This window comes from Nesoenas mayeri, assembly GCF_963082525.1.
Source record: "Nesoenas mayeri genome assembly, chromosome: 1".
Taxonomy (NCBI): Eukaryota; Metazoa; Chordata; class Aves; order Columbiformes; family Columbidae; genus Nesoenas; species Nesoenas mayeri.
The window spans coordinates 129,405,123-129,428,273 of NC_137541.1; the positions used below are offsets into that span (position 1 = coordinate 129,405,123).

Sequence of the window (23,151 nt, forward strand, 5' to 3'; positions counted from 1 at the left end):
TGGCTAAAGGAGGAAGCAACCAGTGGTAAAGATACCATTTCTTAATATTTTGGCATTTGGGACATTTTTTATTCCATCCCACTGCTCTGCTAAGTATGAGTGACTTGCAGGGAAACAGTAAGTACAGGTGTAGATCGGAGCGATTCTGCAGTCCTAGGGGACATGTGGTAAAAGAGTTTTGTTTGGAACCCAGATTGCCTGTTAGAGTGATTGAAGCAGTAGAGGGATAGTGTCTGCAAGAGACACTACAGTTCCCACAGCACGTTGCTGTTTGCTCTTGGATGACAGTGGTCTTTCAACTATAATTTACATTGCTTATTTTGGGGCTGCTGCATGATCAGTTAGAATTTTGAATAGAGCAGAGGTTCTGCCTGCTCATGTTATCAGTGGGGGAAGACAGGAAAATCAGAACGGAAAAGGAAATAGGAAAAAATCCCTTCAACTGGTTTTATGTGAATGCCAAGATGAAAGATATGTTTTGGCTAGAGAAAGATACTGCTGGACAGGTAGTTGCATATAATGTAGAAACGTTGAAAGGTTTGAGAGGCAAAAATGGTAGATACTGAATAGCATTAATAAATTAATGGAAATTTGCTTAGCTAGAAGTGGAGGATCCTGATTTTGTACAGTGAATTGCACCATTAAAAGTTGGTCAGAAGCTGCTTTATCACAATTGGGAGCAAAATCCAAAACCTGAGCAAATTACAGCATTCTGTTTTTCTTTGGGAAGCAATCACAGAGACTTCCAGTGAAGTCTAAGTAGCCAGTCAGCCTGGGTCATGATGGGATTGCATGTTTAGTTCTGTCACCTGATGTGTTGGATGTGTCACGTTGACACACAGAGAGTCTGGTTAGCACCAGAGAATCCTATGTGCTGTCTTCATTTCAGGCCTATTTCAGAAAAACATGTAAGGATTTATTTATATCCATTTGTGCTGAACAAAGCTGATGGGATTTATAAAGCGTACCTGATGTTAAGCATGTGCTTATGTGCTTTGCTGAAAGGACCATTCAGTAGGTTTTGCTTAGTCAGGGACTTTAACCCTCTCTCATGGAATCAGTGGAGGCAAGGGAAGAGCGGTAGTAACCTGTGTGCCTCAGAAACACTGAAGGAGATTGGCTGGTAGTGAACCTCCTGTAGAGTAAGGAAAGAATTTAAATTAAAAAGTACTATTTTTGGTGGCATTAGGAATCTCCAAAGGGGGTCTAGCACGCTGGAAACTGTATGAATTCTGCTTCTGCTGCGGCAGGACTAGATTGGCAGAGTTGAGTAATTCCACAACAAGAGTCAGGTGGTGCTCTCTGTACTTATGTGTTTTATTAGAAATGCAGAACCCTTTGCTGATTACAGCTGAGCAAGTAAATCCATTTGCAACTCCAAACATGTTTATTTTTTAAAACTAATGTGATTGAATCAGAAAGGCTGAATCCTAAATTTAAGAAAGTCTACGTTTCTGTCTTTGTAGCTAGCAGCTGAGTGCCCTGCTTCTTGAAACACAGACAGTGCTATTAATCAAATTGTTATTGGTAGCACCTGTGCAGTGCTTTTTATATGAGAATGATGTCAGTGGGCTTCAGTGAAGTCACTCATGGCAGCCTTTGTTGAAGGGAACCACAGGTGCACCAGTGCAGTGGATGCAGGATGCCTGGAGTATTCTTCGAATCAGAAGTACAGGGCAGTGTCAGCGGACACCCTGTCCTGGCTTCAGATGACCCAGTTCACACCAAGAAGCAGTCTAGCTTAATTGCCTGGGGTTGGTAGAACCCAGTAAGGCTTTCCAAGAGCTGGAATTTACTAATGAGGTGCAGGGTCCTGTAGAAGCAGCTATACTGCTCCCTTCCAAAGCTGGTACAGCTATAGAGCAGTGTCTGTAGGTATAGGCAGGCGCAGCTGGCTGTCCTGCAATGCATAGGTCTGCGCAAGCTCGGCAATGTTTGCATTGCAAGATTTTTGCATAGCTTAGACATGCTTTACGAAACAGTGACTTCATTCCCAAGGATGTGTCAAGTTCCTGGAAGAGGCAGGATAGTGATCCGCTAATCACAGTTGTTGGTTCGATACTTTGGTTATTTGCTCTGCTAGACAGCTATTGTCTTTTTTTTTTTTTTTCCGTCCAATTTGGCAGCTAATATGACAGAAATTATGTATTAGTGAAATACTATTTTATAATTAGTCTTTTAGAAGATTCAGCTTCTACTGTTCTTATGCTTTGAATAACAACTATTAACATTTAAGTTTTTTGTTAATTTCTGAAGTTAGCCAGTGCTTAACGTTGGTAAACTGACATGTTTGGTAGTTTGTGTTACCAGCCAATATTGATATAGGCTAAAACCAAAATTTATCCAGTCTAACACCCATAGGTAGAAAAGAATGTAAATACATATACACACAGCATATTGCACAGTAATTAATGTACTAATAGAGACATGCGTTGGCTTTCAGAGAGGATAAATCTCTACTGGGACGTGTGTGTATGGTGTGCAATGCTAATAAGACAATTCTTACTCAGCAAAGTGACTCAATAGCTGGTATAAATATAGCCAGGTTTGGAGTCTCTTGTGTGCCAGGAGAGACTGTATTCTAAAAGTTCATGTGGTTTCGGAGACAGAAGAGTTCTTGGCAAAATTTTCCCTTACGAGGTGATGGTATTAGGATTTTGCTCAGTTTCACTGGAAAGCTGCCAGTAGCATTGAAGCCAGTACTTGATCACAGCGGTTGGTAGAGATGTCAGTGCCATTGGCCATGTGTTGGGGATGAGCGGGCCAGATCTCAGCCGGGGAGGTGTCTGTGAACAACTTCGCAGTGAGAGGGCTCTCTGACCTTCAGCTGTGCCTTTATGACCAAAGGCAGGTAGTGCCAGCAGGTGAAGGAAGTGATCAGCATGGTAGCCTTCCACTGAAAAATCCAGGCAAGGCATTGATGCCAGGAAGGCTGCTGGTATCCTCCCACCCCCAAAGTGCTCATCCTGTCCTCATTAGGTGCTGCTTTCCTGTCTCAGACCACTGTGCTGCCACCTTTGTAATCTGGGTCCAGTCCCCCTCATCCTAGCCCAACCTACTCCTGGTCATTTATTTCACGCCATTCAGAAGTGCTACTTGTTGACAAGGTTTTTTTTACTCCTCTTTTCCTCCTTATTTGCCATCGACAGCCACATGCTGCTCACAAAGGAGACTGGCGTGATTAAAAGACCTCCGTAACTAAGGTAGCCATGGCAACAGCCTCCTTGGCGGTCTTTGTTGCCTGCTAAAACTTTGATCTCCAAGAAAGGCTGCTGCTGTTTCTCCCTCCAATTGAAGAGAAGGAGGGGAAGAAAGAATAAAGTTTACTCTGAGCAGAGGGAGAATGGAGGAACTCATTGCAGAGCCATGCTCTCCCAATAAACCTCACAGCAGCTTTCTTGGAAGAGTATCTGATTTACAAGGGCCACACTTCCTCTCCTGTCCTTTGCAGCCTCCTGTGCCAGGGGCCTCTTGCCATGGCATGGCTTGGCAAATTTTTCTGCCACAGAGGAAGAAACAGTTCCTTCTGTAGTTGCTGCCTCCTGTGGCTGTGGTTTCACTGCTGCAGGTAGGCCTGCAGAGGCAGCCCCAACAGGGAAACCGATTCAACAGTTATTCCCATATTTACTCAATATTTATCACATTTATGCAATTGTCAGTATTTACCATGTTCCCATATTTACCCGATTGGCGTGTTCCTGACTGCATCTGTGCCTACTTTATTCATGTCATCATTTCTTTTCAGCTGCACCACTTACCCTAATTATTTTTGTGTCTCTTCTCTGCAGACTCTCTGCTAATAATCTGCTTGACTCCAGTTCCTCGCTGATCTGCTGCTGTTTGCTCTCCCGCTCTATCACTCGCCCTCCTCCTGCCTATTAACTGCTGTCCTCGCTTGCCTCTTCCGTATCCCTGCACCTTCTGGACCCGCTCTGCAACATCTCAGCTTTTCCCTCTCCCATTCCTCCTCCCTGCCCTCTCCTGCTGCATTCTGCTGGTGCAGACTGGGGGCTTGCAGGCTCCCTTGCACTTTGGGGCTAGCTGGGGCCTGGGGTGTGTGGGTTGCCTGGTGAGAGGCTGCTGCGGGCAGGTAAAGCCCCGCGGCAGCACAATGGGAATACAGACAGGAGTGTGTCCCAGATCTGCGCTGGAACAAGGACGAGCTCCTAGCTCCAACAGAGCTGCCTGGGACAACCCTGGTAAACGGGGCCATCGTCTATTCCCTTTCCCCTGGGGGTGTCTGCTGGGGCTTGGTGGTGAGAGCTTGCACAGAGGACACATAGCCCTTGCAGGGCTGCAGAGCTGTGACTTGGCAGCTGTGCCTGGCCATGTCTCAGAGTGCCTGTGGTCCTCTTTCTCGGGTGGGCAGAGCCTCCATGGGAAGGTGGTTAAGCAAGATGTCTCTTGGCAGGATGTTTTACTAAATTGTTTTCTTCCCACAAATTGTTTTGTAGCCCAGCTCTCCACCTTCAAGTTTCCTTTAAAAAAAAACGAGGTGAGGTGAACTTGTTGTCCACAGAAGGAGCAGCTGGGTACAGAGAGCCAGGAGGTCAGTGGCTATGATCTCCATGGCCCCCCCCAGCTGGCATTTCAGCCACAGGTCCAAAGGGTGGCTTTGCTCACTGAAACATTGCCCTCTCTGCCCCGGCTTCAGGCACCCTGCCCACCCAGTCTCCCCTCCGCCAGCTACTGTCTGGCTTTGGGACACAACCCTGCCTGGACCAGGCTTGCACAGGGCAAGTAAGTGAGGGTCAGCAGTGGCCCTTGTCCCCCCAGGGCCCCCTTGTCCCTGCACCCGCTGGTGGGCTGAGTGATTTTACTCCACTTGTTGCTGGCAGTGTGAGGAAAGTCGCCTTCAATGAGGGCACTGCCGGGGAGCCTTCCGTCTCCGTGGCAACCGTGAGGTGGCCATGGTGGCAGGCAGCCTGGCCTGTTGCTTTCAGGCGCTAAGGGGGAGATGCATGGTGGGGGGAAGGGGGATTTAATTCAGTCACGAGGAGGGGCGAGAGCCGGGGTGCATTGAAAGCTGCTGGGGGCACGGCAAGGCAGAGACCGGCTTTGTGCTTGCTGGCAGAGTTCAGGCTGAGCCGTGCTGGAGTTTACTGCTGCCTTGAGCCCTCCTGGACTTTGTGAATCGCCTTTGTGTGGTTCTGGGGACCCTCACAGCTGTGTGAGCCCCACTGGCAGGGCAGGGGGAGCAAAGTCTCAACGCAGATACTCAGCAGAGCTGAGTAAGGCTTCACAAACAAGGAAATATTTGACTGCTCATAGGTAGCACAGAGGAACTAGCTGTCTTCATGACGAGTTACCAAGTTCTCAAGCACTATTATTTTTGAGGGATGCTTCTTCCTCCTTGAACATGTGGTTTCTCCTGGGGATCAGGAGGCACCATAAGACCCAGCACTAGCAGGGATCAACACTCTTTGGGTAGGCTCAAAATAAAGCAAGTGCTTATTTGGACTTGTGAGATGGAGCTTCTGCTCTTTATAGGTGTCACTCCTTTACCTCTGGTACCACACATCCCAGCCCTGAATTAGCTATATACCTCCAGCATTTGTCCATTGGCATCTGCTCTCAGATTAGGGCTGCACATGAGCTTGTGTGGACATAACAACACATGGGAGGCAAGCTGCATGCCAGAGTCTGCCAGTACGTTCTGCATGTATGTGGTTCACGTGTACATTGTTCGCACACACAGACACACACACAGAATCCCATATTTTTTTGTGCATGCTGGGGAAATGAGGAATATATTTACTATGCATGTGGAACATAATGTAAGTCTAGCATACAGTGACACAAGGCATACATTTCTTGCATGTGTTTGGAGCCCACTTGTGGCACCCAAGACTTAAGCCACATATGATGTGTACATGCCTGTATCTTGTGAGCAGAAAGTATACATGAGCACTTTCTCATAACAAACCAGCTGTGAGCAGTTTGGACATCTAGTGCTTCCAGAAAACAGACTGCAAAGAATGTCATTAAACTCTTTGTATATGAGGATGAAAATGTTGCCGTAGACTAATGGCAGGAGTCCTCCTTGAAAATAATTTTCTGAAGGATCAGCGTTGTATCTCTTGCTAAGGCTTCAGGAGCACCTCATCATGATGGCGTTACTGTGAGTACTAGACAACTTCGATGAGTTGCATCTGCTTGCAAAGCACTGCCTGCATTCGGACTATGTTTATTATGGCTCCTGCAAGCATCCTTGTAGATTTTTGATCTCTACGGAACCTCTGATGAAGCACTGAGAAAAAACAGACAGTGGGGATTTGATTATAGCACACTTCAAGAACAGACTGGAAGCCAGGGAACTTGGGATCCAGTTTACCACTGTGTCTGAGTGTTGCTTAGTGTAGGATGTGAAGGGCATGTGGGGAGGTTAAAGGTAGCTTTCTACAACTTTTGCACTGGCTTACCCTCAGCTGCTTCTGTTATGCTATATCCACAATGTATGCCTGTCTTCAGAGTGCAGCTCTCCTACCTTATGCATATCTTTAAAAAAAACAAGTACGGTCCTGGTGCTACATAAGAGTATGCAGCCCAGATGCACATAGGGTTGTTCTGCCGATGCACAGTTGTGTGTAAATTATAGCTCAACACCATGCAGGATGTTTGCTGTTAGAAGCATCCCAGAAATTCAGTGCCAAAACAAATAAGCACCGAGCTGCCTTTGGGCTTGGATTTTGTTTGCATTCAGTTATGAATTAGAAGTTGACTTGCCTTTTTTTTCTTTATCTTTTGCAAAGTGTTTCCGCACATTTCTACATGAATCCTTCCCTGGTTGTTTTGCTTTGCTTGAAAGTTGGCCTTACATCACACAGTCTCACCAAGTTACTTGTGCATCTTGTAATAAATAGCACATGCTCACTTCAAGACTCCTTTCCTGGAGCCCTGCAGAGCCCCACATGAAGAACACCACCTGCGGGTGTAAGATGCATGTGGCTGATTTGTCAAGGGCCTCGGGTGAAAGATGTTTCACATCCATCCAAACTACATCGCAACATTTTTAAAGTAAACTAAATCCTTCTGAGAGCTATCATGCATTTCCAGGGTCTTTTTGCATGTGTAGAGCACAATTCCAGAAAGATGTTACCATGGAACCATGCTGAGGGGACCTCCCTCTTCTTGTCATTTTGTGTCTAGACTGGAGAAGCTCTGTTCCAGGTTCTTTCTCCCCAGCTCTGCTGATAACACAAAGTGCAAGGACACAGAAATGGCAGAAGTGCAGAGGCAGACACACCAGGCATCAAGAAGGATGACATCTATGGTTGATAGGAATTCACTTAACAGAGTGCAAATGGGCATATGTGGAAGGGGACTGAAGGCTAAGGCAGGGGCTGGGGAGTGTGTTTTTCTTGCAGTAACCTCTCTCCTTGTTCTCCTCCTTCTATCTTTTCTAGGCAGGACAGGGCTGCTTGCTGATCTCTTGCCCAGTTTTGCTGTGGAGATTATGCCAGGTATTCAGTCATTTCACCCTTCAGTCACCCAGTCCTCTGTCATCTTGTCTGTTTATCCTTCTGCAGCATCTTTGTGTGGTGTATGTGCCCTCTTACATGTATTTTGTCTGGGGATAAAAAGGGAAAAGCCTATTGCTTATTGGGGAAGTGTGTTGGGCTGAGATGTGAGAGAGCCCACGCTGGGACTTGGGGGAGGAGTGGCCCTGTTGGGAGCCAACACAGAGAGATGGTTGATGTTATGTCAGAATCAGTGTGAGGGCAGAAATGCTAGCACTTTTCAGGGGAGGTTTTATATCAGGCTCTCTGCTCTCACCCTGCTAGCACCAAGGTAACGCTGCTCCAGCTTGTGAGACCTCGGCAGCCTCGCATGCCCGTATCCTTTGTGCGTCAGCTGCTCTTGTGCGGTAGTAACTTCCGCTCCCCAGACCCTGTCCTGCGGGTACCATTATAGCCATCACCACAGATGGTAGCACAGGAGGTGCTAGAAATAGAGCGCTGCTTAGCAGCCCATCAGTGGCACAGCCCCTCTTGTGCTGCATGGCTGGGGCTTTATCTAGGTAACACCAGGTGGTTGGACCAGACATGAAAGCTCTCTGCCCATGATAAATCCCTCATTGGCCAAACTAATGAGAGCCACCAGTTCTGGCACTTATTGCAGAGGAAGCAGAGACTGTGCAACAGATTGTCCTTGAAAGGGAAAAGCTGTGAGAACATTTAGCCATTGAATCATCTGATCATCCCCTGACACTGCCCAAGAAGTGTTTCTTTCACACATTTGTGCAAAAATGCAACTCCACGTAAATGTGTGAAGCTATTTTCAGGTCTGTCCCAGAGATGCAGAGAGAAGGCAGACACTCCCCCCACCTCCTGTATAACCCAAAGCTCCCTGGAAGTTCAGCATAGCAGGAAGGGGATTGGTCTTTTCAGCCTAGACAGAAGTTGATTCTCTGTTGCCTAACACTTTTCCCCCTACCCCGCTATTTAGAATTTTCTTGAATGGGTACAAAATTCTTGTGTGTTGGCCAGGTGGCTTTCTGGTACCCTCACTGCATGGGTGTAAACAACAAGGAAGTGTAAAAGGTGGTGGCAAACCACGTTTCAGCTGTTAGCATTGCCTGTTACCTGAAAAAACAAAACCGGATCCACCTTCAAGCACAAAACAGAGGTTTCCAGACAGTGGGAACACACAGCATTTCAGCTTGGTAATCATTTGAATCTCAGGATTACACAGTTGTATCTGGAAGGGCTGTGATAGAAGATAAGAGTTGTACTGGAGGAACGATTAGGGTATTGCAGGTAAAAGTGGTTGAATACCAGTTTTGTGCATGAAGGAGGAGCCAGCAGGCTTTTTTGCTGTTTTCTTAACCTTATCAGAAAAGCAAATGATCTCACTTCCTGTGAAGTAAAATCCTTCATGATTCATAGGTCCCTGTGTCTGGGACATTGATTTCAAACATCCAGTCCTGATGCTGAGTATCTTGCAGTGTGTAGGGTACATACCAACCTGACCTCCTTTTATATTCCCAGAATGTTTTTAGAAAGACCACAGATACACTTACAATGGACTTGCTGTTAGTTTTTTTCCTCTTCCAGGCTTTAATCCTCGATGGAGTCATTAGGAACTGTTCACTAATAGCTCTGGAGATCTGACACCTGAACTTCATTGCATAACTGTGGCTGGCCACTTCCGTCTTGTTGATACTATTTCACCTCTCTGTATCAGTGATTGTCATAGAGAACAAGATGAGAACATGACAAAAGAAAAAGGCACTGAGCTGTCGCCCTGCGATAGATTAGGAAGTAACAGGACTGGAAAGGATTGTCTGCCTTGCTATCTTACATGCTTACTGAGAGCTGTGTAATTTCATCCTTTCCATAAGCTTAGCAAGTTTAAGAGTAGTCTGGGTTTGGCCTTTGTTTCTTCCATTGGATCGATTTCGTTGATGTGCATCTTCTAGCTTCTGTATACATTACTCACAGCCTGTTTATGCCCATTCCTGCAAGACCTTTAACTATAGTACCTGCTTTTCCTCCTAGCATGCGTCCTCCTAGCATATTTACAGGCAGCAGCCACATCTGCTCTCAGCCTTCTTTTTAATAGACTAACACAGCAAGTTTCATCTCTCCTGCTGTAAGGCAGGTGATTGAGTCCCTTCATCTCTTCAATCCCTGCTTTGCATCTGCTTCTCCCTGAATTAATCTTTTCTTCTACAAAGGTGACCAGAGCTGTATAACATCAGTAACTTACATGGAGGCCTTTTATGATGGCATTAATATTTCCTTAACATTACTGGAAATTTGTCCTTGACTGGACATGGCATTACATTTGCCATTTTTTTGGCTATATTGTGTAGGCACTTACAGCTGTCCTATGATGGAATAGTATACTGGCTCATTTCTTGTTTTTCAGTTGACTTCAACTAATGAGGTCCTGTTCAGAACATAAATTGTTCTTAATCCTCGAACGTGTGACTTTGAAAGTATTGCTGCATTCCTTGAAATTCAGTATATTGCTGCATTTTGTGTTTCTTATTGCAGGCCCAAGGTCAATTGGCCCTTTCTATAACACACCCCAGTATTCATCTTCAGTGGCAATGCTTCTTTACCTCTTGTCTTGAAAATACATTAACATATTCTTATTTCCTATGTAAAGGTCATTTGTGAAAATAGTAAATAAGCACTTGAAGAACTGTATCAGTAATCTACTCTGAACTGACTCTTTTCCATTCATGAATGTTTCCCTCCAGCAATTTCCTTATTCATTAGCTGAATTTTTCTCAGCATATAGTAACTTCGTAAAAAAAAAAAAATCTACCAGGACCAAAATTATCTGCAAATTCAAATGAAATTAGTCTGTTTCAGCCAAAAAAGAAATAAAATATTCAAAAATATCAAACATTTCGCTTGACACTTCTGAAATGAAGTGTTTTGATTTGTGAATGCCAGATCTTTCACTGACGTTTTTTGAAGCGAATTGTAAGTTCTAGATTAAAAATGGCATTTAAAAAAAGGGAATTGCTTGTAGAAGAGTTAAGGAAAACTTGAACAAAGCAAAGAATTCTACTTCTGTTCAAACAGAATGCTCTGGATGCATCAAAAATCGCACTTCTTAGTTTTGCATTTTATTAAGAACTAGAAAAAACATTCTGTTTTGATTGTTCCAGCCTGAACATTTTTCCTTGAACTTGCAGCTTAGTGATGCAGGTGAGAGGTTCACTATTTTTCCCATGTGATTCAATACTCACATTACAATCCTCGTATCAGTACTTCATTTAAATATTAATGTACCAGGAGACCCCTTAGTGAATGCATGCTGGACTTAGGAAGCACTGGTCTACTGCTTTATTTTTCTCTGCAGAACAGCTCCACCACTTCTTTCTTTGCTTTCTTACCACCTTTCCGAGGTGGTTGCATAACTGCCTGGGTATACCTGGAGTCTTTCCCCATAGATTTTCCCTCACCAGCCATCTGACTTCTGAATAGGTTGGTGCACCTCTAATGTAAAACCAACTCCAGGCCTCCTATACGTTCCAAGTCTTGAAATTTCTTGGTGCAGACGTGTTCACTCACCATTCCTTCCCATAGTCCAGGGAATTGCCATGTGGCGGTAGGCACAGCCCTGTGCATTCAATCCCCTGCAAAACACAGGGTAGCTGGATGCAGAGCTGGGAGCTGCTGCGGTGTGTGCTGGGCACCTGTCACTGCGCATTTCCCAGCAGTGAAGCTTAGGAAACCTTCTCTCGCTCCCCTTCCCGTTCAAACCTCATCCTGGTTTTTGTGGACCAGCTCTGTTGTGCTTTCACTTGTAGGGTGTATTTCAACCGTTCCCTTTTGGGGCCTGGCAGACATCATCTGAGGCATCAGCAGGGGGAAGAAAGAAGTAAAAAAAATTGTTGTTAGGTTTCCCGGCTGGCTGCAGTGCCTGAATAGGATGTTCATTTGGCACATTCAAAAGAATAATTGCATGCGTGGGCCTAGTTGTGAAGGGGCAGGCCTGGCTCATTTACTGGGCTATTTATAGTGTGCTTTTCACCATCGTTTGTCCCATTAAAACTAGAATATGGGTAGGGAACAAACACACAAGCAGGGCATGAACATGGCCAGGAAGAATGAGTCTTTGATGAGATCCAAATGTTAATGGAGTAGATCCTGCAGCATTCGTACAGGTCTGACTTGGGGCAAAGGGTTTCTGTTTGGGGGAACAAGAACTCCTGCCTCCCTGCTGCTCGCCTCTCAGCCAGCCAGAGATGTCGCAGGAAGGGACCACATTTCCATAGCTCCATTTCGTACTGTCATGTGCCATTTGTACTTCGACACAGATGAGGACAGAGTCCTAGACCAGCAGGAAGTCCACTTCTGTTATTCACCTACCTGTTTTGCCTCTGTGCTCTCCCCTGGGAGAGTGTTGCTGATGTTCCCTTCTATAGTGATATGCAATCCTGTAAGTATGTGCCTTTCTCCCCGTGTTTTCCAGAGTGGGTTTTTGTGGGCCTGGTGATCCTCGGGGCGTTCCTGTTCTTCCTCCTGGTGGGGATCTGCTGGTGCCAGTGCTGCCCACATAGCTGCTGCTGTTACGTCCGCTGCCCCTGCTGTCCTGAGTCCTGCTGCTGTCCCCGGGCACGTGAGTGACCATGTCCCAGCCTGGCGCAAATCTTCTCCTGCACAGCTTTTGCTCCCTGGCAGAAGAGGAGGAGAATGTGCTTCCTTTGCTCCATGCATTTTGCTTGACTAAAGAACTAGTTCTTAGGGAGTGAAGCATCTGACCTATTGCTCCATGGTTGAGTGCTCAAAGTTAATTACAAATGTAATTCCCTGAGCCCTCCCTGTCTTGGCAGCTCTGCCTCCTTCTCCAAAGTGTCGTGCTCCTCTTCCAAATTTGTTGTCGTGTCAGTGGATGTTGCAAGTCAGAGCTAAGGGCGACCTGGGAGGTTTCTTCCTGGCAATGCAAAGCAGCTGCCCTCTACAACAGTGCAAAATCCTTGCAACCCAGCAAGGTTCCCAGTCAGGCTCAGGCAAATCTGTCAAGTCTCATGAGCCTCATCCCTGCTGCTTCAGTTATCAGTTGTTTTTAAAGCTGAGCCGCCACTAAGTCATGGCAGCAGTAATGCTGGCTGCAACACCCTGAATGTTTTTCAATTGCTGAGCATTTTGCAGTGCTCATTTTGCAGTGCTCATCTGATCTGCTATGTACATATTTTAAACTCTCCTCAGTGCCCTTTGAGGCTTAGAAAAATTCATATTGGTCCTTGTCATTTCATTTATCCAGTTGTCTCCTGCTGAGTTGTCACCAGTGTAGGTGATGTGCAGGTTTTGGCCACATGCCATGTCAGGCTGTGGGAGCTGGTGTGATACTAACTGCTGTTCTTTTTCTTTTTCAGTGTATGTAGCAGGTAAAGCAGCAAAAGCTGGGTATCCTCCTGCAGTCTCCTCCATGCCAGGTCCATACTACATCCCCAGTGTTCCTGTAGCTGGTGTCCCGTCTCCTGCTGTGCTGATGGATAAGTCGCACCCACCTCCCTTAGCCCCAAGTGACTCCAGCGGAGGAAGCCAAAATGGTAATTTGCAGTGCCAGGCACAACATTCAGTCCTCTTACTGGGAGCTGTGTTGGGAAAGGGGGGAATAATTGTCACTGATAGAGTGGTATGAACAGAAGAAACACAGAGAAATTGCATTTTGATCCTGGCTCTGGCAATGACATTTGGATCCCTTAGGGACACATGGTCCAACTTTTCTAGTACCATCGACACGGTGTCAGTGTGAGGGTGCCTAATTAGATCAGCAGGGAATGGGAGGCCAAGTTCAGGCCCAAGTTCAGGCCCTTCGTGACCTGTGTTGTTACTGCTGCAAAACTTTACTTGCAGAGGGGAAAAGGATGAAGATTAATTCAGGGGAGCAGAGGCAGTGGCTGTTTTCCCCTTAGATCTAATGCCTTGCAAGCTGCTCTCTCTTGGTAAACTGTTCTTCCTGCCCTCTGTAGAGCACTGCTTGCCCTCTGGCAGCAGTTTTTTGCTGCAGCATGTTTTACTGTCCCAATGGCATTTTGGGCACAGGGACATGCTCCCTCAGCATTTCTGCCCAAGAGCGTTTGGGGCTAGACCCCTTCCCGTAGCTTACAGAAGCCAGTAGGTTACTTTTAGCCTCTGAATTTGTGAAGTGTGAGTGATAAAAGGCTTCTAACTAGGAAGGAGTTGTGGATCTATGTCAGACATAGAGCATCAGTATGACAATTCTATCTCAGTGAGGGTCACTTCTACTGCAAACGAAACTGCCATCAAGGAAGAATAGGGTAGCTATTTAGCCAGATGCTAGCATTTCAGTATCAGCGTGGCTGTCCAAATTCAAACATGCTGCAGCAGAAATGACTTTCACTGATGTAGAGTCACTGTACTGACACAGTAGGTTTGGCATTGATCAGCCATGTCTGATTTGAAAGCATAATACTATTAACAGTCGTTAAATATTTCTCATGAAAATGTTTTGATAAGACACTCCCAAAAATACAAGATCAAGTAGCATAATTGAGTAATTAAGGTTTTGGAACAATCCTATGCATCCTTCCCCTGCCCCAGTCAGTATACTAACCTTTCTGGAATTACAAAAAAGTATTCTCTGTCAACAAATATACTTTTTTTTTTTTTTTCCACTGAAGTCAAAACAGAGCTCTGGAGTGGAGCATTTTGAAATAGGAAATAAATCAATCACTGATCCAAAGCAGAACATACCCAATTCAAAAACTTTTGTCAGAAAATGATGAATGACAGCCCAGTGCTTAATTTTTTTTCCTCTGTGAAAAATGTCACTGCACATAGAGCATGGTGTTGGCTGTGAGAACTCCAGGGATTTTTTTTAGGAGTCAGATCACAGCCCCAATCTCATCTCTGCTGTATGTTACTATCAGGGCACAAATGCAGAATGAAAAATTGGATGTGTTTGGTAACCAAAAGGAACAGCTTTTAACATCCCACGTTCATTACACAGAAAGATGCATTTATTATATAATCCAAATCAGCTGGCTGGACTTAATCCCTCAACTCAGGACCTAACAGGAAATACTACGTATTGCAAATAAAACTATTGTTACAGAGTTTTAACTGTTGTGGCAAGACAACAGAGGTTCTTAATATTTTTTTTTAATTTTTAATTAATTTTTTTTGCAATTATATGGACAAACCCATAGTCTGGATCACGCATGTGTTGTTCAAGGTGTTCCTTGAACTGTGGAGCTAAGGAAGGGTAATACCCTGCACCCTGTTCCTTTTTCTCTTAAGGTCTTCCACAATGCCAGAATATCCCCTAATTACAGGCTGTAGAAGAGAAAACATTATGTGGCTGTTCCAAGCTACTTATTTGCTGGTTGGCCAGACAGCAAACTAAACAAAACAGGTAATGGTTGAGTTAATAATAAAGGCCTTTTGTCAGAAGGAGCACCAATTATGGTCTGTGTGTCCTCCACACAGCCAGTGTAGGTCTGATCTGAAACTTGGTATCTTTGAGACTTCAACCCTCTGTCAAGTTTATTTAAGAAAAAGGGATCAGAAGTGCAGGGAGACAGAGACAGCAGGATTCTCTAATCCTGGCTGCCATGCTAAAAAGGACAGCCTTTGCCCTGGATAGTTTCTGTTTATAAATGACCCCTGTGAGGTGATCTAGTGAGCATATTCAGGCATGAGGATATTTAGAAAATTTGCCTAGGGTTGCATTAAAGCCATGTGACAAAGCTCCAGTGAAGCCTAGAAACTCAATCCTAAACTTAGGGTTGAATGGGGAAAAAAAGAAAAAAAAATCAGCTTTCTTATTTAGAAGAGTGTTGACAACACACAGGATGTGTGCTATGTCTGTTTTAATTGCAGGGGTTACCTGGAGACTTTTGAGTGAATTCCTTAAACCATGCATACACACATGGAGGCTTCTGATCCAAGAGCTGGACTGTAGACCTTTAATATGGAAAGTGTATAAGGATGAGACATCATTTACTTCCTAACCGCTCTTGTCTGAAAAAAAAAAAGTAGTGCTGTCCTTTCTGGAGAGGAAAACAGCTTACAGTTTTGGCTGACTTGATTCCACCCACAGAAGAATAATTTTAAAAGTGTCTAGTTAAACACAAATTAAACATTAGAAATTTATGAACCATTCAGGAGAAGAAAATATGGTCTAACAGGGAAGAACGTTCCGTTCCCTTTGACTTCAGTGAATGGTTCTGGGCAAGTGGTTAATGTCTCTGCATCTTTATTTCCTTATAATTAAAATGGGCCTAAAAATATTCAAACCTTATTAAAGGGTTATGGCAATTTACAGATGAAGAAGGGTGTGAGGAGGAAGCAGTATCTTTGGTTCACACACAAAGGAATAATAAAGAGATTTAATAAGTTGAACATTCGATATCATTGCGAGAAGTATTTAATAAATAAACGTAGAGACAAAATATGCTTCATCTATAATGGAAAATACTTTTTTTATGAGCTGTTCATGGTCATCTTTGCAGATTCAAATCCAAAGTTAATTTCTAGATGCTTACAAAATTAACAAAGAAATTCATTTGCTTTTTGATACACAGCTGCAATAGCAAGCTGAGCATGAAGCCTACTAATTCTCCATCAGTTCCAGGAGCAATAGATGTTGCCCAAATAGATATTTGGTGCAGCCTCAGCATGAGTAGTGGCTCTGGGGAGACAGAGTCTGGAAGCTGCCTGTTCAAGTTCCCCAAAGTTTATTAGTAGGTCAGAGTAATTTCCAGCTGATGGGTGTTTTCTGGCTCGTATATAAATGCAGTGGTACCTTAGCTGAGATCCTGGTACACGCAGTGGAAGAATCGTGAGAGGCCTCTCTCTTGGCAAGGTACTAGGCAGAGGTCAGCCACGGTGGTGAGATATAGTGGAGAACTTGCCTTGCTGTTGCTCATGCAGTGCAGCTGGAGTCATTGCTTCTGCGGTCAGTCAGTCAGCCCTTCTTCAGAGCAGCAACCTCCCTTCAAGACATGAGATAGTCTTCCACTTGGGGAGGCAGAGGCAGGGTTCCTTGTGTTCTGTAAATCACCGTGCACATTTGCAGTCAGTGTGCACACATTGGTGGGGATAAGAAAACAAAGCAAAACTCCAGACTGCTGTCAGCTAAGCTGCCTGGAAACACATTGAAAGCAGGACCCTGATAGACCCATACTATGTTTAACATCTAATACCTTTCCCAAGTATAAGGTAATATTTCAAGAGGTAGTTACTTACCTTACACGTGCATAGTCAAAACCCACAGTAAAGCAACTTCCTCCTGGAGCAATTTGTGGGGTTATTTCTGGAATCCTTCTAGCCATTTCTATGGCACTGGCGTTTCTAAAGCAGAGCATGGTTATTTAATAGTGCACAGACACATGGACAGCAGTTTAGGACAGAAGGTGCCTAAGAATACCTCTGCCAAGTGCCTTGTTCAGCCCACACAGTGCATGCGTACTATGCAACGTACTACCAGACCCATATGTTAGTAGCTTGATGTATTGGGGTATGGGATAAAACAAAGAACAGGTTGGCTCAAAACCTCCATCCCAAGTATTTAGATCGTGCCCCAAGAGGAGTGCTCATGCAACACTGCAGTATTTACACAAGGGAACATACTAACCCCATGCAAAGCAGAGAGGTTCCGTTTTGTAGTGTTAAGTGAATTGTCCTCATGACAGTTCTCTAATGAGGCTGAATTTGAGGACTGTAGTCCTCTTTTATGCTTAGTGCTGTGTTTCTGTCAATCTCGAAATACCCCCAGGCTGAGACCTTTCATAAATAATCTGCTATAAAAGCCTTATTTTCTTCAAAGGCCTGATAGGTGGAGTTCTCTGCTTGCCGACTGTAGACCTGCCTTGAGGTAGTTGGGCTGTTTACAGGGTTAGCAGGTAAAGTGTGCACGGAGCCAGCCTGCCAGAGTTACAGCTGCTGTGGCTCTGGGTGTACAGGGGCTGCTTTTCTACACACAGGAATGTGGAAAAGCCAAAAAGGCTTCCCAGACTTCCCCTGCAAATGGAGTAATCCCAGCAGTCAAGCAGTTGATGTATGTGTAAGACGTACCTTTTCTGTAAAATAAAGCATGTAAAGAATGCCAGAGCAGGCAGTGTCACAGTTACCCAGTGACCTGATTGGCCCCATCACTGGATTTAGTATAAATCTCAAAGTAGCATGATGTGCTTTGTGGGGCTTTCTGTGTTTCCTTGTGTATTCTCTGGAGCTTCTCCTACCACATACTCTTCTGTGAGCAGAATTCATAGGGATGAGAGGGTGGAGTGGTCCTGTGGAGTGACAGCTCCCAAATGCTCTGCCACCTGTTTCCCCTGCAGACTGGGAGCTTACGGCCACGGCTGCATAGAGGGAGCCTGATCTCTGGGACTGCATCTCCCATACCATGACGAATGCTTTCTGTAGTGCTGAGGAAGGGGAAATCAGTGCTACTTTTCTCTCTGCCATCCTCTGTGGGAGGTGGAATCACTGTGGCAATGACACTACTTGATGCATTTGATTGTACAGATTGGGCATTTCCAAACCATTTTTGCTGTTACTGCAAACTTTATAAACGATGCGGCTGTGCTCACAACTTCACATCCCACGTTACAGACAGACTCCTTCTGAAGCAAGGACTGACTCACTCTGTTTTGGAAGACACAGCCTACCTGCCTGAAGATGTGAGCTCAACTATAGGAGCAATATTGTCAGAAAGTCTCCTTGGACTTAAATGTGATTTTTCTAATGCTTTTCTTCTCTCCCTAGCGGTGCGCAAAGGGTACAGGATCCAGACTGACAAAGAAAGGGACTCCATGAAGGTGCTGTACTATGTCGAGAAAGAACTGGCTCAGTTTGATCCAGCTAGGAGGATGCGAGAACGATGTGAGGAACGAGCATGGTTTGATTTTTTTTTTTTCTGACCTGAAAAAGACCCTGCACATTCATAATTAGAAGTTAACTAGCTTTGCCTTAGAGCCAGCCTGTAGTATGTGATGTCCAGGATATGGTACTTGAGGCAGGTGAAGTCTAGATTTTAGGCATCTACAAATGTGTTCTGATTTTAAAGATCTGTCACTCACCTAATCATCATTCATTAGAGCGGACAAGGTGAGGGATACTCAAATGCTCGTGCAAATCGTCCATTCAGATCATTAAACTTTTGGATCATCAATATCTGAAAAGCCAAGTGCATACTCATGCCTTCTGCAGCCTGTGGTGTGATAATAGCTGGGATATTGTCCTCACAACTTGTATATATCTTACAGGGTGCTGCCTGTAAATGACCAGCATGGCAAAACAGGAGAGGGATTTTATCAAAAGCATGTTTTGTGGGCTGCAATGACCACAGTGTGGTTTGCAGGATGCACAAAAGTAGTTTGGAGTGGCTGTTGCCTTGCAGAAGAGGCAGGGACTACAAGAAAGATTCAAGAAACCAGGGGATTGTCAGGTTTTGTGACACGGGTCAACATAAGATCAGAGGTGGCACATGCATCAGTACCGACAGCTTGGCAGTCGGACAACTGCAGGTGAAGGCGGAAGGACAGTGAATAGGGACAGGGTGCAGACTCAGAACTGAGCTTCTGTGTGGCACTCCTCGCTGTCTTCCAGTAGCCTCTTGCAAGCTTTATTTCCCTAAGTAAAGGCTGAGGCTGCACTTGACAGGTGCCAATACAAACCCAAGTGAAGAATCTTACTTAACACATGAGGAAACAGAGGTGCAGTGACAGGACTGAGTGTGTGCATGAAGAGGGCTTGCAGTGCTGCTCTTTGTCCCCTACCTGTTTTGTGTGGAGGACAGCAGCAGGCGGGGGACTTCAGGCAGCATCTGACTTGTGTGGAGCTAGACCACATTGAGCACTGGTAGAGGTTTATTTAAAACAGACACGTGAGATCCTGCAAATCAATGAAGTTAATGGCTTTGGGGAATGACATTACATCAAAGCTCTGTACAGATTAGGCATAATTAACAAATTATATGTACTTCTAAAACAGTCATCGCTGAGCACACTGTCTTCTCCACCCACAAGATTTACTATAAAAAGACCTCTCCAGATTGGTATGTCAGGCCTCCAGATGTCAATGTGCTTGACAGGGTAGAGACTGACAGTGATTCAGACAGTCTCTTACTTTTTTTCTTAATCTTTTTTTGAGGGGGTGGTTTTTGTTTTAGCTGGGCAAGTCAGGCCAAATCCAAAGCCAGCCTGTCTCACACCAGGAAAGGGGGTGGTGGCACAACTCCTGTGATGATGTTCCACCAAGCTCAGAGCCCAGCTCATAAGAGTGGAGAGGTCACATGTATCACTGAAGCAGGGCTGAGGGGGATTTTTGCATGAAGGCTGAACTCAGTTATCTGGGACACAGAGACCTGATGCCATTTGCAGTACACCTAGAATATCCTACCTGGCTGCCAACTATCAGTTCAGAAGACCTGTAGGTCTAACAGCAGCTCTATCTCCAAACTGAGCCCCAGGAGTCATGGTCAGTATAGGTCAAGGCTTTGGAGAAGGGCCTTCGATTTCATTTTGATTTTTTTCTAACAGAAGGCAGCTCAGCTTCTTTCTGAAGAAGCTGCAGCAGGGTCTTCCACAGCCTTCCTGTCCTCCCCTCTCACACACACCATCAGGTGATGCCTGTCTCATTGTTTTTCTGCAACCTCCCCTGCAGATAACAACACCATCTCTGAACTCAGCTCTTTGCATGAGGATGACTTGAACTTCCGTCAGCCCTACCGCCAGGTGCGAAGGAAGCCTCTGCCTCCTGCGGGGGACCTGGATGGCGATGCTGAATACTGGGCAGGCGTGGTTGGCGGGGGCAGCACATCAAGATCACAGGCTGTCTCCGACTACAGAGATGAGCGGGACAGTTTCCGGCACAGGTGATGAGCACTGCATTGGAAGGCAGCTCTATCTGGCAAAATAGTAAAGAAAGGAGAAGGAACAGATGGACTGGTAGCTCTTCTCCATTTCCTGCTGCTCTAGTTCTGCTTAGCAGGACAGAGGAGTTAGAGAGAAACATGAAATCTGGAGATGTCATTAGATGAGGTCAGAATTAATCTGATTCCCAGAAGCCTGCTGAAACCTACCCAGCTGGGCAAAGCTAGGTACCGGCCCCACTACAGGTGGGATGTAAAACTGATATCAATAGGAAACCAAGCCACCCTTTGCAAAGTGCTCTCTAGATATTTGCACCCAATTCCTCCATCACTTCCCAGTGCTGGTGTGCTTTGTTAGGAGTCACACCCTGGTGCTTTGATGCAGCAAGACCTGTACTCCAGATCTAAAGGACTGGCGCATCCTTCCCTCACATAGCAGCAGGCCAGTCTCCCAAAAGCAATGGCAGGGATCTCTTTTCCTCAGTGGTGGACTATGGTGCCACCTCAGCCCCTTTAAACCTGCTTCAAAATTGCCCTGCTGTGAACTTCTGTAGCCGAGTTCTTGGGTTTTCCCAGCAGGACATACACCTACAAGCTTTGGGGTCAAGGAGAAGTGAGTCCAGCCCTGCATACTGGAGGACAAGGAAGGTGTGCTCCAGGTTTAATTTCAGGTCACATTAGACATGTAGAGTCTGAGCTATCTGCACTAAGGTGCCTTTAGACTCAGCAGAGAGAAGCAGGGATATCTAGGATGTGATGCATCTCTTCTTACAGAAGATGATGAAAACAGGTCAGATGATTAATGCCTCAGGAATGCCCATTTCCCTCCATTGTCTGTGAAGGCAGCTGAGGGGATGAGTGCAGCCGAATCCTGCCCTCTAACACTACCCTTCCCTCCCCCAGCCAGCAGAGATCCAAGTCCGAGATGTTGTCCCGTAAGAGCTTCTCTGTGGGAGTGCCAGCCGTCTCTATGGACGAGCTGGCAGCTTTTGCGGAGTCCTACAGCCAGCGGACCCGGCGGGCGGACAGCCAAGAGACTCGGCGTTTCGAGCGGTCAGAGTCGCACGGTGGGCGCAGCGGAGGACTGCACCACCAGGATAGCTCCATGGAGGAGTACTACACCAAGCGTAGCAGAGGGAACCGAGAGCCGCTGACGGACTCGGATCGGGGCTGGTCATACAGCCCACCCCGGAGACGGGCCCATGAGGAGAAGCACCTGCCCAGGCTGGTGAGCCGGACGCCTGGAGGGAGCCAGAAATATGATCACTCCTACCTCAGCAGCGTCTTGGAGAGGAAATCCCGGAGCTACGATGAGAGCGGGGACCGGAGTGAAACCCCCTCAAAGCTGAGCTCGCAGCCCAGCCAGAGAGGAGGGGGAACATACTATGCCTGGTCACCACCCTCTACCTACAAAGCTGAGAAGTCGCAGCAGCAGTCGCAGCAGCCACCACCTCAGCAGGAGGAAGGGGAGGATACCCTGCCCCCATACAGCGAGAGGGAGCTGAGCCGCGGCCCTTCGTACAGGGCCAGGGAGCAGGCCTACCTCAATGCCTCTGACAAGAAGAGGAAAAAGGACCCCAAGAAAACAGTAAGGCCATGCCTGGTGCTCCTAATCCAAATAGGCTGAGCAGGGGATACTAACCAGAGTTTACAGGCAAGAGGGCTCTCCAGGAGGGTAGAGCCTGGAGCCTGAGTGTGGGGAACCCTGGATAAGGGGAGTCACTGTGGGAAGAGGAGAGTCACTGTGGGTGTAGGAGGCCAGAAAAGGAAATAGCTCTTACACAGGACTTTATGATGGAGGGGAGAGACAGATGTGCCTGGGACTGGAGGTGTAAGGGATGTTTTTTGTATCAGTGGTTTGGTGATCCAAGGAATTAGAAGTTTAGGGATTAGGATTATGGTAGGGAAGGGAATTTACCAGGTTTACAGAAATGACAGGGCATTGCTTTGGCCTTGATCCTTGTTACGGAAGGGTTGAGAGGCTCTGTATTTCCGGGCTGGGACAGGGCTAGTAGCAAGGTATGGTTTGAGACCTCATCTTTCTGAAAGGGGTGAGATGACAGACTCCTGTGGGCATGTATAGGGGCCATGAATGCTGAAGGCATTCCTCACACAGGTTACCAGCAACTGTAAAATACTGTACCACAGTCTGGGCTAGTGAGGACTGATGAGTTATGGTCATTTGGTAAGGGAGCTGAAGTCTGCTCCATGAGGGAGACCTTGTCGCTAAAGCAGCTTGGCTGTTAGGCCTGAGATGAAGTGTCGTGTGAGAAAGGGGTGTGAGTGAACAAAGCTGTTGTTGTTTGGTTGTGTCTCTGTCAAAGCTATGTCTATCTCTTTGTCCATTCCATGGATGATTTTCTGTTGACATTTCTGTTCTCTCTTCTCAGAATGATTTCCCAACAAGGATGTCCCTTGTAGTTTGAAGTTGTTGTGGACATACCGTGTTGATGGGCTGGATACCATGAGGTGACTGCAATGGAAAAGATACAGAGCAACAAGCAAGAGAAGCCTCTGTGAACCTTCGCAGCCATCAGCCATGGATGGACTCCGCTTCAATTGTTTGTTTCATCAGGGAGAGCAGAGGCTTTTGTAAGAGACAGACTCCCATGAACAGCGCTCATTCTCAGAGGCTCTGGGAATCCGCCAGGAAAATGAGGCCAGGGCTGTCTTTGGCACCCTGTTTTCTAGTGCCCTCCATTCTGTGCTGGAAGGCAGCCACATCCCCACTGTCCCTGCTGCCCTGAACTACAAGCGAGGCTGCCGTTGGTCCTCCTGCCTGTCTCACGTGCAGAGAGAGGCCTATGTGCATACCTCTTGCTCTCTCTGTCTCCTCAGCTG

At 46.1% G+C, this 23,151-nt stretch overlaps 1 protein-coding gene across 1 annotated transcript in view; it reads left to right on the forward strand.

Moving 5' to 3' along the window:
* ILDR2 (immunoglobulin like domain containing receptor 2) overlaps positions 1-22,736 on the forward strand; it is a gene marked incomplete at both ends in the record, with an annotated part of 35,250 nt that extends 12,514 nt beyond the window's left edge. Inside the window, 7 exons of the mRNA XM_080349157.1 lie at positions 7,407-7,463; positions 11,938-12,084; positions 12,842-13,018; positions 18,204-18,320; positions 20,103-20,313; positions 21,214-21,898; positions 22,701-22,736. Coding sequence (XP_080205283.1) covers positions 7,407-7,463; positions 11,938-12,084; positions 12,842-13,018; positions 18,204-18,320; positions 20,103-20,313; positions 21,214-21,898; positions 22,701-22,736 — 1,430 coding nt within the window. The remainder of the gene's footprint in view (positions 1-7,406; positions 7,464-11,937; positions 12,085-12,841; positions 13,019-18,203; positions 18,321-20,102; positions 20,314-21,213; positions 21,899-22,700) is intronic.
* Positions 22,737-23,151: the final 415 nt, after the last annotated feature.